Raw genomic sequence first — 13,465 nt, 5'->3', positions numbered from 1 at the left:
CATATAGTTTCTTCATAAAGACCAACATTGAATTAGCAGACAACTTTCTCAAGTTAGACTTTCATTGTGCAATAATGGAACTAACCGTATACAACTAGCACTATTACAAGATAAAGTATTCTAAAAATTTTCCAGAATCTTGAGTTATTTTGTAAAGGTTTTTTCATCTTTAAATTTTATTCATTTAAAATTTTACAAGTGCTGCAAATCACTTATTCCTTAAGATGTTCACTTTCTCTACTCTGAATTAGATTGCCATCTTGTGGCAGTCTAGGAACGTCTCAAAGGATTTCCAGTGGACACAGGTAGTAGAGCTTTTATATTTATGCAGGCTGCAGTCACTGGAGGGTGATATCATACAAATTGTTGAGGTCTGACATTCCATGCAGTAGAATTCAGTAGTCCTCTGTTGTAGGAGGATATAGCAATAACCCTAAGCCTGACAAGACAGTGCTCACATAAATGTTCCCCTCTTTCGGGCTTACTTTGTCTTTTATAATTTAAGCCTATTACCAGGGTAAACAAAACAAAAAAACCAAACCAGTCCTTTTGAAAATTGTTTTCATCAAATTTTTGACCCACAATTTGGACCTCAAATGTACTTTCATTCACATGGCTAAATATCAGAGGGACCCCCCCCCACATACCAAATCATTTTTCATAACTTTTACAATATTTTCTGGCAACTAACAGGAGACTCATAGTTTATCTCAACTAGTTTATTTTTAAATGACCAAAACCATTAGGATTTACATTACAATTCCACAGCAAATTGCTTTGAAAAATAAAGTTCTGTTTGTGCAGTGCAAAAACTGTGTCCAACATATGTTTAAAGATTACTTTGGGGCTAAGATCCTTACAAGGACCACTCACAAGGAATGTCTATGGCTGTTACCAAATCCTGGAAATACAGGTTTATAATAGATTAGCAGCTCAGCCCATTAGCAATAATAGTCACTGTTCTAATTACCTACCTTCTTGATTTAATCAACTGAACTGCCAGCCATTTGAAATATTAAAAAATGTGCTTGTCCTGCAGTACCAATAGATAAAAGATTGCCAGGCAATACACACATCACAGCGTACAACAAAAAGGTTTTATAGCCCCACAGTCTATTTAAGGAAAGCGTGTATGTGGGAAGGAGTGAGAGAAAGGACAATGAACATGTATTTACATGAGATTTAAACCTGCAGAAGCAAGCCCCAGGAACGCAATTGCTTGTTCTGTAGTTCCAGGAATCATTGCCATTCAGTAATTGGAACATTTAGGGCTAGAATGAAAGTTTACTCTCATCCACTAGTAAGAAGTCCATACCAGTAATTGCTTTCCCTCTGTACTAGATGGTGCCTTGAGTGGGTGTGAAGGGGTCCATTTCCCTGCTCCTTCCTCACTGCTCTCCACCCATCTGCACTAGAGGGGGGAGCAGCAGCCCTGCAAAGGCTACTTTCCTGCTGCACAGACCTGCAAGGCAAGTAACCCACCTTAGACAGACTTCTTAACTGGTGTCTGGGGCAAGAGACTATTTTGCTCTAAAGAAATGGAAGGACAGGGAACCTCCATTGACAATTAAGTCCAAGGTAGCCAGGAATGCACAGCAACCCTTTCCTTTATAGGTAACTATTTCAGAAGGGCCAGTACAGGGGAAAGGAAGTTGGACTGTGAAATTTTATATTCTGTGGAAGATGTTGTTGGCATGCCGATAAAGCATAATAGTTATCTTAATCTAGAAAAAACTAAAAAGGTATGAACAAACATCCTAGTTTATTGGACATCTTGCACTAAGGAGGAAGTTCGTATGATAATATCCAGCAGGTTATTAGAAAAGGGCTCTATTCAAATGAGCATGGAAATATAAAACCTAAGAAACTGCAGCTGAACTGCTCAAAGCAGCCTCCAAAGTAATGAAGCATAGGCTCAGTACTGCAGCTCATACTCATGCTAGTCCCATTAAAGCGAACAGAACAAAATGGCATGACCACAGGCTGTAGGACTGGGCCCTAAATGAGGTTTATAGAAAAAAAAAACCCACAGCTCAGACACAAGGGAATAGCACATAATTCAAGTGTTCATGCACAATGAGAAACTCAAATAATTCCCTGACAACCACCATGAAACTGAACTCAGAACATGAAATATAAGGGGCCAGATCATAACTTGGTGTAAAGGCAGCTACATCCGCATCTGCTGAAGATCTGGAAATACAAGCAGAGTTTGGGGGTGGGGGAGAAGACAGAATATGTTGTGTGTGGAGCTACTGAAGCTGTAACAAGGAGAGGGCTGAAATCTCAAGATCCCTGCTCATCTCTTTTTAGTTGCTGATTGGGGGTGACAATGATACCTTCAGCATAGACACTAGGTGGAAATGGAGTCCATCCTGAATTGTTCTATAAAAATATAAATCAATTCCACCTAGAAGAGGACTCAAAGATTACTCTCCACTTCCAAAAGGGGAAAGCCCTCATGTTTGTCTGAAATGTTAATGAGCGAATGTCACTTTGTCTGTGTAAAGAAAGCATGAATCTGTTGTGCTATTGTTTGTCCTACTACTAGATCGAGGTCCTGGACAGATGCATTGCAAAGCTGGTGGATGCTTACAAATTGCTGTAGGAGAAGCAGAGCTTTTGTTTTCCCAACTCCTGGAATCTGCTGGACTGTCCGAAGTATTGATGCCTCCACTAGCTGGGGACATTTTTTATGAAGAAAGGGGTTACTAGTGTGATCCTTACTTTGCTCATGGACCTGAAACAAAAAGGAAAGTAGAAGCTGAGCTCCATTTATTTAGTGGAGCCCTAATTTCTGTTTTTCGTAGGTAATTTCATTTAGGTTAAAAAGGAAACTCTCTATAATCACTTCCATCCATTTACCAGTTAATATGCACTTTCCCAGAGTAACATGTAATGTAACTGTAAATGTAAATGCTAGCACTTAGCGAAGAAAGACAGAGTCATGAGAAATATTAAGGGAAGAAAAGTGGAGTTATACAGTCTACTGTCTGGGCTAAGATAACAGGTACAGGAGGACAAAAACAGGGCAGACCAGAGGAGGGTAGTGGCACCTGACAGCCAGTCTCAAAGCATAGGTCTCAACTTTGTTATTTGCATTACTGTAGCAACTAGGAGACTAGTCACCTTCTTCATACTCATCCATTCTTACTTCTCTGGTCATGTGGGAGGGATGGAACAAGAACAGAAAAAGTTACTGACACTGATGCTGCAGAGAACACCACAGCCCTGGACTGAAAATACAAACTTTGGGCTGCCCTCCCCTCACACTCCAAGCAACAGATTTTTAAGTGGTCAGTCTGCATAAGATTCAGAAGTCAAAATTTAGGCAGACAGTTGATTTTACAAGATATGCAGTATTGAGAGTTTGAGGGCAGATCATGTATTATTTATTGGATTAACTATTTAAAGGCTTCATCTGGAATGAATGAAGTTTTTCATGAATTAAGAAAAAAAAGGAGGACTGTCACTGGGCTATGACTCAGTAGGACACTCAAATATGCAACATAATTGTTTAAAATCTATTTTGAGTGCTGATCAGTCATCAGTTCATGTTGATTAAAATGCAGTCCTTCTCTTAAGGAGGACACAAAAAGTGGCATTTTGGGGTTTCATATTTAATGTATTCCCAAGACTTCCCAATTAACTGTTCAAGTTTACAAAAAAATAAAGTTTTATCACTGTTGGCCCTATAAGTGCAACCTGAGGTCTGAAGGAAGACATGTTCTTTCCATTTCATTCAGCACTTTTAATAAAGGTTCTAAGGCCAAACATCACCCTCACTAGACCTGTACAACTTTATTGTCTTCAGATTTCTCACTGATAATTTTACAAACTCCATGGTCTTCAGTTGGTTTTCACAAGTGTAACTGATTGTTCTGTAATTCAAGATTAGTACATGTTTCTGTTGATGGTGCACAAGAAGGAATAGAATCCAGCTTACTCTTGCCAATTCATCGGCTTTGAAATATTAGCAGGAGCAAAAACCAGTATAAATTATTATTTCGGACACAAAGGGAAGCAAATGTGACCCTGAAAACATACCGGGAGCAGTCAGTTTTCATAGTAAAACCAAATTTTACTTACATCAGGTTAGTGTTGTATTTTCTCTGTTGAGGCTTTCATTTCTTGGGCTCTGCTCTGAAGTAACTCTTTAAGCAGGGTTTTGTCTTATCTGACCTTTATTACCAGCACTTCAGTTTTCTCAGCTGATTCCCTCACAATGAAGTGCCTTTGATTAACCAGTGATTTTGGTAAGGCAAACATATATTTCCCATTAGTTTAGACGAAGGCCTGCCAAGTCTTATAGAAAAATCTACTAGTTTCCTAACATGAATTAGTACTCCGATCCCACCATCTGCTCAGATAAATGAGCAACTGAGTAGGTGGAAATATAGCAGTGAGAGTACCAATCTTAAAGACAACAAATATAAAGATATAGTACTTCTGGCCTGAGAAGACCTCAAAGCCCTAAACATGCACATACTGGACAAAGAAGTTCAGTGAAGAAAGCTTGCTGGCATATTCCAATGCATACCCACATGGGGAAATCCAAATTCAGTTTTCCCCAAGTTGGCCCCTTGCTTCTTAAACTTACAGGTGCTAAGAACGACAAGGAGGGAGCAATATGTTATTTTTGAGTGATCTCTCTATTCCGCAGAGAATGCGCAAAGCAGAGTTGAAAATCCAGGAGAGGATCATGTGTAACTCTTAACTTGGAATACAAGTTGCTGAGACATGAAAATAAATAAATAAATAAATAAATAAATAAATAAAAAAAAAGCAACACATTTTCAGACTTAATTGATGTTTGCTCACTGGCACAGACATTAGTACTTACTAGCTGGATAATAAGTTGAGATGCTTCTCCCTGATTGGCCACTGGAAGTAATGTCATTCCAAGTTCTAGCACAATAAACTTCTGCACTGCCGGAAAGTATTGATCACTTATCTGGGTTTTTTCAACTATCACAATCCCATGAAGACTGCTGGCCTTTGATAAAGAAAAACAACAGTGAGGGGAAACAAGTCTTACATCTAGCGATACTTCTCCAAATGGTTAAGCAACAGCCCTGCCCATCAGGGAGTCAATACTGAAGAAGGAGGAGAGGAAAATGTACATCAAACCCCCTTTTACACCAGCCTAAAAAGGAGTCAATATGGGTCTAGGAATGACCCATAGTATTTGCTGCAATACTTTATTGGAAATTCTAGAAAACAAGAGTGATTAAACAGATTTAGTGGATGTTTAAGTCAGTTTTCAGATGGAAAACTTTTTAAATGAATTTAAGTCCAATAGGAAACAAAACAAAATATTCATCAAAATCTGATTATTAGAAGGTTTTCTATTTTTGAAGCTTAGGATAATAAATTGAATTATTAATGTGGATTCTTCTATTAAGGGGTAATAACCTCAGGTTTTCTAATGGGAGCTTTTCCTTTCCCCGCTTTTTTTTTTTTTTAAACTTTGTGTAGGACTTACATTTCTAAACCGAACAAGACGTCTTTTGAAGCCATTTCCTGCCACCAAATCTGCTTCAGAAATATACAAAATGCAAGATCTGTTTGAAAGATGAAAATCCACAAGTCCTAAGCCATCTTCAAGAATTAGCTTAATTTTCCCTTAAAAATAAGATTGTAAAAAGAAAATTGTAACAATAAAACCTGGTTTTATATTGCCTTGACAGATATTTTCCATTAAAATACAGGAACTTCATGCTCCAATCTTGCAAATACTTATGCATGTGGTTAAGTCCCACTGACTTCAGAAAGCTTGTTTGACTATTTATTGTATACCTTAGAAAAGTCTTCATTCTCTCCTGACTACATATTTTGCAAATTGATGTCAAACCGTTTCCCTTAAAAAACGGAGGTCCCAATCCTTCAAAAATGTATGTTATTTGCATTATTGTATTATTATATATTGTAGAACCTAGAAACCCTAGTCATGGACTAGAACTCCACTGTGCGAGGCACTCTACAAACACAGAGCAAAAAGACAGTCCCAGCCCCAAAAAGCATACAACCCAATATAGATGAGAGATGGATACAGACAGGAGAGTATAAGGAAACAGTGAGACAATGTTGGTCAGCATAATAGGCAGTGGTCTCAGCACACCAGCCACCTAACTGCTGCCATGATTTTTGTGTAGGCATCACAGCAAAGGAAAGTCCTAAGGAAAAATTTGAAGGAACACAATGAAGTGGTTTTGCAGATAATTACCAGAGCATGAGGGGCAGCATGAGAAAAAGCACCAAGCTGCTTGTTTGAAATTTTAAAAAGTGAGCGATGGAGGCGGGCATCATGGACTGACTGGGGGCAGGAAATGACATATTGGTAGTGAGATATGATAGGTAGGGTGAAGATAGGAGGGATGCAAAGAGCAGTGGCATGGTCAAAATGACAGACTAGGAAAATGATTTTTGCAGCAGCATTCTGAATGGATATCAGAGGGCAAGACTGCATTTCTCAAGGCCAGAGAGCAGGATGCTGCAGTAATCAAGACACAAGATGATGAGAGTTGCATGACAGTTTTAGTTATGTGGATGAATAGGAAAGGCATAACTTTGTTATGTAACTTTGAGATGTTACACAGAAAAAAAAAATCTGCAAATCTGAATTTGAGGACCTAGAGAGAGGTCCCTATCTCTGTGGCTTGTGGTCACTGGATGCTGTAGTTTGCATATATACATATATTATAGATAAATAGAGCGTGCACGCATATCTGCTAGATCAGCAGCTGCATGCTGACAACCGATGGAGCTGCAAGAGAAGGAGAGGTTATGTAACCTGGACACAATGGCCTGATCCCACAGCCTACAGGTACTAAGAAATACCCAGATGGGACAAGCTGTGACCTGCATACAAGGAAGCAGACTATACTGAAGAATACTTCACCATTTTTGAAAGGTTATGTGAGGTGCATAAAGTTACAGAGGACAAGAAAGTCCCAACTTTGATTACTAAGCTCTCAAGTAAAGTATTAAATGTATTTAATGAAATGCCAACTGAAGAGGCTTTGAAATATGCCGAGTTTAAAAATGCTGTATTTCAAAGATTTCAGATTACTCCTAAAGCATAGAGTACAACATAATGAATGAGAAGATGAGTCAGAGAATGTGTGTACAAGTTGTGTGATCCGATGAGAAAATGGGCTAAGAGGAAGGGGACAGACAATTATGACCAAATGTTTATTCTCTTAGCCCAGGAACAGTTCCTGAGCACAAATTCTGAAGAGATCAGCTAAGCTATTTGGGATAAACCCCTGGATTCAGTCCAAAAAGCTGATGATCTAGCTGATGCATATATGCAAGCTAAAGGCATCCAGTGACCAACAAGCTACAGAGGGAGGGGCAGAAGCCCATTGTAAAAGGGGGACCCTGTTTTAGTCTAGGAAGAAAGAGGGCGGTTGGGAGACCAGGCACTTACTCCCCAGAAAGGATCCCCTCCTAGAATCATACTCACAGACCCTGTGTACAAGAGAACAGTCCAAGAAGGTGTTTTATATGTGGTTCTACTGAACACAAGAGAAACTGTCCTAAACTAAAATGAATCTAAGCCCACATCCCATCCAACACAGGTTAATGCAGCTGTCATTAGCACAGAGGTGCCTACAGGGCCTTTCATTAATTTGGTGACGTCTGACCTGTTGGAGGTGGTCAGGGAATTTATTAAAGTTGCCCAAGTGAATGGCAAAGAATGCCTACAGTGGGGAGAGACTGGTGCCCAGATTTCTCTGGTCAGGGAAAGCATGGTAAAAGAGAATGACATGTTACTTGGCCAGTAGGTAGAGTTCCTGGCACCGGGAAGATATAAATTCCTGTGCCTTTGGGTAAGTTGCATCTGTAGTGGGAAGGCTCAAAGGGTACCTTAAAAAGTTGGGGCCCTGGAAATGCTGGTGGGAAGTGACATCTTAACTATGTCTAAGGTGGTTAATATTGTAACCCATAGTAAAAAGGGCTACTGTTCTGTGATGCCAGACGGGAATGGTAAAGACGCAGAAACTACTGTGGATGGAGGGGAAACACTTCCAGCTCTGGCTCAGCAGAAGGAAGCAGTGTGTTTTCAAGTATGGGAGAGGTTGATTCAAACTCCTGTGTAGCAGAGAGAAGTAGCATGAGAGTGGGGCTATGTGGGGAGGAGTTAATCCATTACTGCAGAAGCGGTCCCTGTTGTCAATTGCCAGTGTTTTACAGCTGAATGGAGGGCAGATCCCACTGTGGGGTGCATAAGGGGACATGTCCTTGAGGGAACCTCAGTAAGGAACAATGCAGAAAGGTTTTTTGAAGAAGGAAAGCTCCCATGGGGAAGGACAAAAACCTGGGAAACCTTACAAGAAACTAGTTGTGCCTGCCCTGCACCATGGGGAGTTAACGTTGCTAGCCCACAACTGCCCTTTTGCTGGCCACGTGGGGCACAGAGAACCTTCAATAAGTTAAAGAAGAATTTAATGGCCAGGGATACAGAATAATGTGAGGAATTATTGCAGATCTTGTGAGTTATGTCAGAAGAGACCGACCTGCATGACTCTAAAAAGTTCCTCTTCACCCCTTGCCTGTGATACAAGAGGCAGTCTGTAGGGAAGCAACAGACACTGCGGGACCTATCTCCTGTCCAACCCAAAAGGGGAAGAGATATCTTGGTTGAAGTGGATTTTGCCCCTAGATATCCAAAGGCAGTAGCTCTATCTAACACAGAAGCTGACCCTGTGGCAAAAGCCCTTTTCACTATTTTCAACACAGTGGGTTTCTCTAAAGAGATTTTAATCAGAGTGTGGGGTCAAATTTCATGTCCCAGCAGCATGTTACAGTGACGTAGTTGGCAGGATTTACCCACAGCTTGCTGTTTTAACTGAGGTTTACACTTCAAGAACTGGTAAAATAGTTTTAAGTGATTCTCAAGTGGAATCACTGGCTGCAAAAAGTTATAGTTTTATTATTTTCTGTTTGTTTATTTCGGGTGAGGAACTAGAAAAAAAGGAAGTGCAAAATTGAGTAGACATGCTAAAGCAGAGGTGGGCAAACTACAGCCTGCGGGTCACATCCGGCCCTTGGGACCATCCTCCCCAGCCCTTGAGCTCCTGGCCAGATGGCTGGCTCCGGCCAGGTGGCTTGGCTTCCAGTCCTGCTGCTCTGAGTGGCACAGTAAGGGGGCAGGGAGGTTGGATAAGGGGCAGGGGGTCCTAGGGGGGCAGTCAGGGATGGGGAATAGGGAGAGTTAGATAGACTTGGGAGTCCTGGGGGGCCTGTCAGGGGGCGGGGGTGTGGATAGGTTGGGGCAGTTACGGGACGGGGAGGTTGGATAGGGGGTGGGGCCCCGGGGTGGTGGTTAGGGGCGGGGGGTTCTGGAAGGCAGCGGTCAGGGGACAAGGAGCAGGGGGGCATTGGATGGGTCGGAGGTTCTGAGGGGGGCAGTCACGGGGTGGGAAGTGGGAGGGGGTGGGTGGCGGAGGGGGCCAGGCTGTTTGGGGAGGCACAACCTTCTCTACCTGGCCCTCTATACAGTTTTGCAACCCTGATGTGGCCCTCAGGCCCAAAGGTTTGCCCACCCCTGTGCTAAAGGAAACAAAGGCAAAGACATAGCCCTCAATGAGGCAGCCACACAATTCAAAGTGGCCGAGACAGAGTTACAGAAGTTGGAGGTGGCTGAGTGGACCAAAAAAGATGGAAATGGCTAATATGGAGGACTGTGACCACCAGAAATGGAAAACACACCAATGAGACTGTGACCACCAGAAATGGAAAACACACCAATGAGCCAGAAAAGCTGATCTGAGAGCCAAGGAAAGGGAGGCAGAAACCTGTAGCATGTAACAGTGGCACTGATAAAATAGTTTTAAGTGATTCTTAAGTAACACAGCTGGGAACAGCTAAAGAAAGGTTATAGTTTTATTATTTTCTGTTTGTTTATTCTGGGAAAGAAACAGAACAAAGGAAAGCATACCGTAAAGATGAGTAAGCAGCAGAAAAGGCCAGAGACTGAACCCGAAGGGATCAATTTGACTCTAGAAACAAAAGACGACTTTAAGATATGAAGTCTTTTTGTATGTCCTTAAGCAGCAGACAAGGAAAACCATCACCTTGGACCCTGCAGGGATCCTAGCTAAGAATTAGCCAGCTATTGTGAGGAAACGAAGATGGGTGAAGAAGCTAACTTGAACAAGACTGTAGCTTCTTAAGGTAGATTTTAACCATGAGAAAGTGTATTTTTTACTTTTGTAAACCATTTGTGTAACCATTTCTATCTTTATTCCTTCTACCTTATATCACTTAACTTATGTTCTTTCATTAACAAACATGTTTTATTTTTGATTATAAACCTACTCAGTGCAGTGTTTGAAGGGAAGGGTGTGTTAACCCCAGTTAATAAGCTGTAATGTACTGACTCTTTAAAAGAGCAGAGAACTTAATATCTTCCACAAATGTATAGTGATAAGTTCTTTGCCTCGTAGAGTGCCATCTCTGAGGAGCTCAGGGGCTGGAATTCAGTGATTGTTACCTGCTAGGTAAGGGTTAAGACTGGTAGAGTCTTGAGGGGTTTGTTGATAAGGAAGACAGGCTGGTGTGGCAGAGAGCTGACAATCTAATCTACAGCAAAGCTCACTCCTGGTGAGGCAGAGATAACACGGTAGCTCACAGCTCTGGGTATCCCCAGCAACATGTTACAATAATCTGAATTTGAGGACCTAGAGAGAGGTCCAAGTCGAAAAGGACACCCAGTTCATGGATCTGAGTGACAGGTAGAATGGTAGTGTTGTCCACAGTGATCAGTAAATGAGGTAGCAAGGAGATGTATGCATGCGAAGCTTTGCTTTAGCCATGTTGAGCTCAGTCAATGACTAGACATCTGCAAGATAACAGAGAGTCAAGCAAAGTTTTTAGTTTGGACAGAGAAGAAAAATCTGAAGTAGAGGTGTATCTGTGAGTTGTAAGCATAGAGATATTATTGTAGCTGAATTTGTGTTTGTGGGTGAGACTACCCAGAGATAAGGTGGAAGAGGAGAAAAGAAGGGGACCCAAGGACAGAGCCCTGTGGAACCCCCACAGAAAGCTGGGGGTAGGGTGGGGGGAGAGAAGGGAGAAGAAAAGGATCATCTGAAGGAGGAATTATAAAAGTAGAAGAACCAGGAGAGGACACAGTCATGGAAGCCAAGAGAGTACATATTTCAAAAACAGCAGTCTACAGTGTTGAAGGTGGCGGACAGGTCAAGGGAGATGAGGATGCAGTACTGGTTCTGAGATTTGGCTAAGAAGAGGTAATTAGAGAGTTTGGAAAAAAAGAGGTTTCAGTTGAGTGCAAGAGGCAGAAACCAGAGCAGAGAGGGTCTAGGATTGAACTGGAGAAGAGAAGCTTCAAACAGCAACTGTAAACAGCCCCATTCAATGAGCTTAGAGATAAAAGGGAGAGGCAAGTGGGGTCAAGGGCAGTTTTAAGATGGGAAAGACTGAAGCATGTTTACATTGTGAGGAGAAAGAGTCAGAGAGAGGAGTGGGAGGCTGGCATTAGTGTTAACTTCCAAAATATATAGCCAAAGAATGGGGGCTTTCTTCAGTAAAGCACATTTTCAACAAAAACATGCTTTTTGTTAGGACTTTTAACTAACTTCTATGTGATTCTAAAAGCATCTCCTAAATATGACTTGATCCTGAACCTAGACACACTAATGTGGTCTCTATACCCAGGTAGAGCCCAGGGACTTCAATTGGGTCTACCCCCATGGATCCATTTTCAGAACTTGGGCCTATGTTTGTAAAGAATATTATTCTAATACAGGTTACTGGCAGCTTCTCATTTGTATTGCACAGAGAGTGAGCGTGACTGGACTGAAGCTAGGATATGGAAAACAATGCTATGATGGACACACGGGAACTTTTAAGCCAGTAGAATTGCAGTTTACTTTATTTTAAAATTCTATATAGGACAAAGCAGATTGCTTGATGAGCTGGAATCAGTATTAAAACCACTTTGAAAAGAGTTATTATATTTTTGTGCTTTATTTACATGCTTACCTTGTAATCCTTGAGCTATCTGTGACCCTCTCCATTTCTCATTTCCAATCACATGTCCGTAAGGGACACTGACAGCTCCTGCTTTGACAGGAGTGGTTTCTTTTGCTGTCATTTAAACTCCTTTTAAATGTTATTTACCAGCAGCTAAACAGGGGAATGTGAAAAATGTTATTTCATTCCTTACCACCCAGCCTCAAAATCCATCCAACAGTCTAGTCTGGCTGCAATCATCTGCAGCAGGTTCTAGCCAGTTCTTCAAAATGCACTGTATTAGATGGTTAAATAATAAAACAGGAGAGGAAGGATATTTTTGTGGTTCAAACACAGGCCTAGAAATCAGAAGAAGTAGGTTCTATTCACAGCTCCGCCATCAATTGGAAAAAAACCCAAATTTAAAGTTCAACCCCACAATTTCATCCATCAGTCTTCAAAAGCCCTTTCAATGCCTTCAGTTGTCTCTGAAAGTTTTTTGTATTTTAATAGAAAGGTCACTGAAGAAATATTTGCCAATGCCAAGTGGTCAAAAATCCAGAGTCAGACTCCCAGAAATGAGATTAGCTTAAAATATTTTTTAAAGTTTTTTCCTCTAGTTTTGAGCCTTTGGGGCTCACATTTCCAAGCTTTTCTCTGTAACCATGAGGGTTAGCTGCATGTTTAGGTTCCCCTGTAATCACATGACTCCAAGAGACAAGACTTTAAGAAAAAACACCAAATACCCCATGAGTCAGTGATGTTGGGAACTGGTAGCTGTGCCAGAGAAGCCAACCCAGTCTCGCAGAGACAGACATTCACAGCACATACATTGCAGGACCCTTCCCGAGCGCCTAGCAGTCGTTCACACTGGGAGTGTCTGGGCCTCAGTGAGGCGAAGGCTTGCACTGACGCCGGCCCACAGCGCTCTGAACCTGCTGCTGTGAGGAAACAGGCCGTAGCCGTGCGGCAGGGCAGCGGCTGAACAGTGCACAGGGACCCCAGGCTCTGTCATCCCCATCGAATAGGAAAGCAGCAGCAGCCCAAGCTCCCCGCGCGAACCACCCGAGCGCTTTAAGGGGCTGGCCGGCCACGACACTAGTGTTAACGCCCAGTCGCTTACAGGAGCGCCATGGGATTATCCCCCTTCCGTGGGAGATCCGCGCCGCTTTCGAGACCCCTCCCCCTCAACTGTCTAGAACGGCTAACCTCACCGTCCGGTGCCGCCAGAACCGCTGTCCTCGGCTCACGCGGCTGCCAGCAAACCAGACCAGAGCCGCGCCAAATGCTGAAGATGATTGACACAGGCAACCACCAATAGGAGTCGAGAGTCGCCAATAGCAAACGCAGGACGGGAAGGTAGACATCGGTAACGGCTGAGGGTTGCTAAGGGGAGCGGAAGGTTAAGTCAGGCCAGCGCTGATTGGCTGCGGCTTTCCCTTTCTCCAATCAGGCACGCTGTTGTTGTAAAGCCGGTTGTGAG

The 13,465-nt window shown here is 42.3% G+C and overlaps 1 protein-coding gene across 8 annotated transcripts; it reads right to left on the bottom strand.

The window, feature by feature from the left end:
- Window positions 1–184: 184 nt before the first annotated feature.
- FAAP24 (FA core complex associated protein 24) lies at window positions 185–13,460 on the bottom strand. Of its 8 annotated transcripts, none has more exons than XM_084645041.1 (5): window positions 13,197–13,310; window positions 12,013–12,156; window positions 5,486–5,625; window positions 4,844–4,996; window positions 185–2,740 (listed from the first exon to the last, which is right to left on the bottom strand). In XM_084645041.1, exons 2-5 carry the CDS (start codon window positions 12,122–12,124, stop codon window positions 2,492–2,494), a joined length of 654 nt encoding a protein of 217 aa, XP_084501167.1. In that variant the 5' UTR covers window positions 12,125–12,156; window positions 13,197–13,310; the 3' UTR covers window positions 185–2,491. The 8 variants fall into 8 exon arrangements, with proteins under 8 accessions (XP_084501167.1, XP_084501173.1, XP_084501170.1 ...); XM_084645047.1 differs by having other exon boundaries at window positions 5,486–5,564; XM_084645044.1 differs by having other exon boundaries at window positions 5,486–5,538.
- Between the last annotated feature and the right edge of the window lie 5 nt (window positions 13,461–13,465).

Source organism: Lepidochelys olivacea (assembly GCF_965140295.1).
Source record: "Lepidochelys olivacea isolate rLepOli2 genome assembly, chromosome: 12".
NCBI classification, from domain to species: Eukaryota; Metazoa; Chordata; order Testudines; family Cheloniidae; genus Lepidochelys; species Lepidochelys olivacea.
Note: the sequence above shows the minus strand (reverse complement) of the source record. Positions and strands in the feature narration are given on the sequence as shown.

Bases quoted from the DNA above. Each gene is read 5' to 3' on its own strand.
- FAAP24 (XM_084645041.1), bottom strand. From the start codon at position 12,124: ATGACAGCAAAAGAAACCACTCCTGTCAAAGCAGGAGCTGTCAGTGTC. The intron at 4,997-5,485 runs GTAAGTCCTACA...TCTTTATCAAAG, and splicing joins GTCTTGTTCGGTTTAGAAAT to GCCAGCAGTCTTCATGGGAT. The intron at 2,741-4,843 runs GTAAGTACTAAT...TTTTTGTTTCAG, and splicing joins CTCAACTTATTATCCAGCTA to GTCCATGAGCAAAGTAAGGA.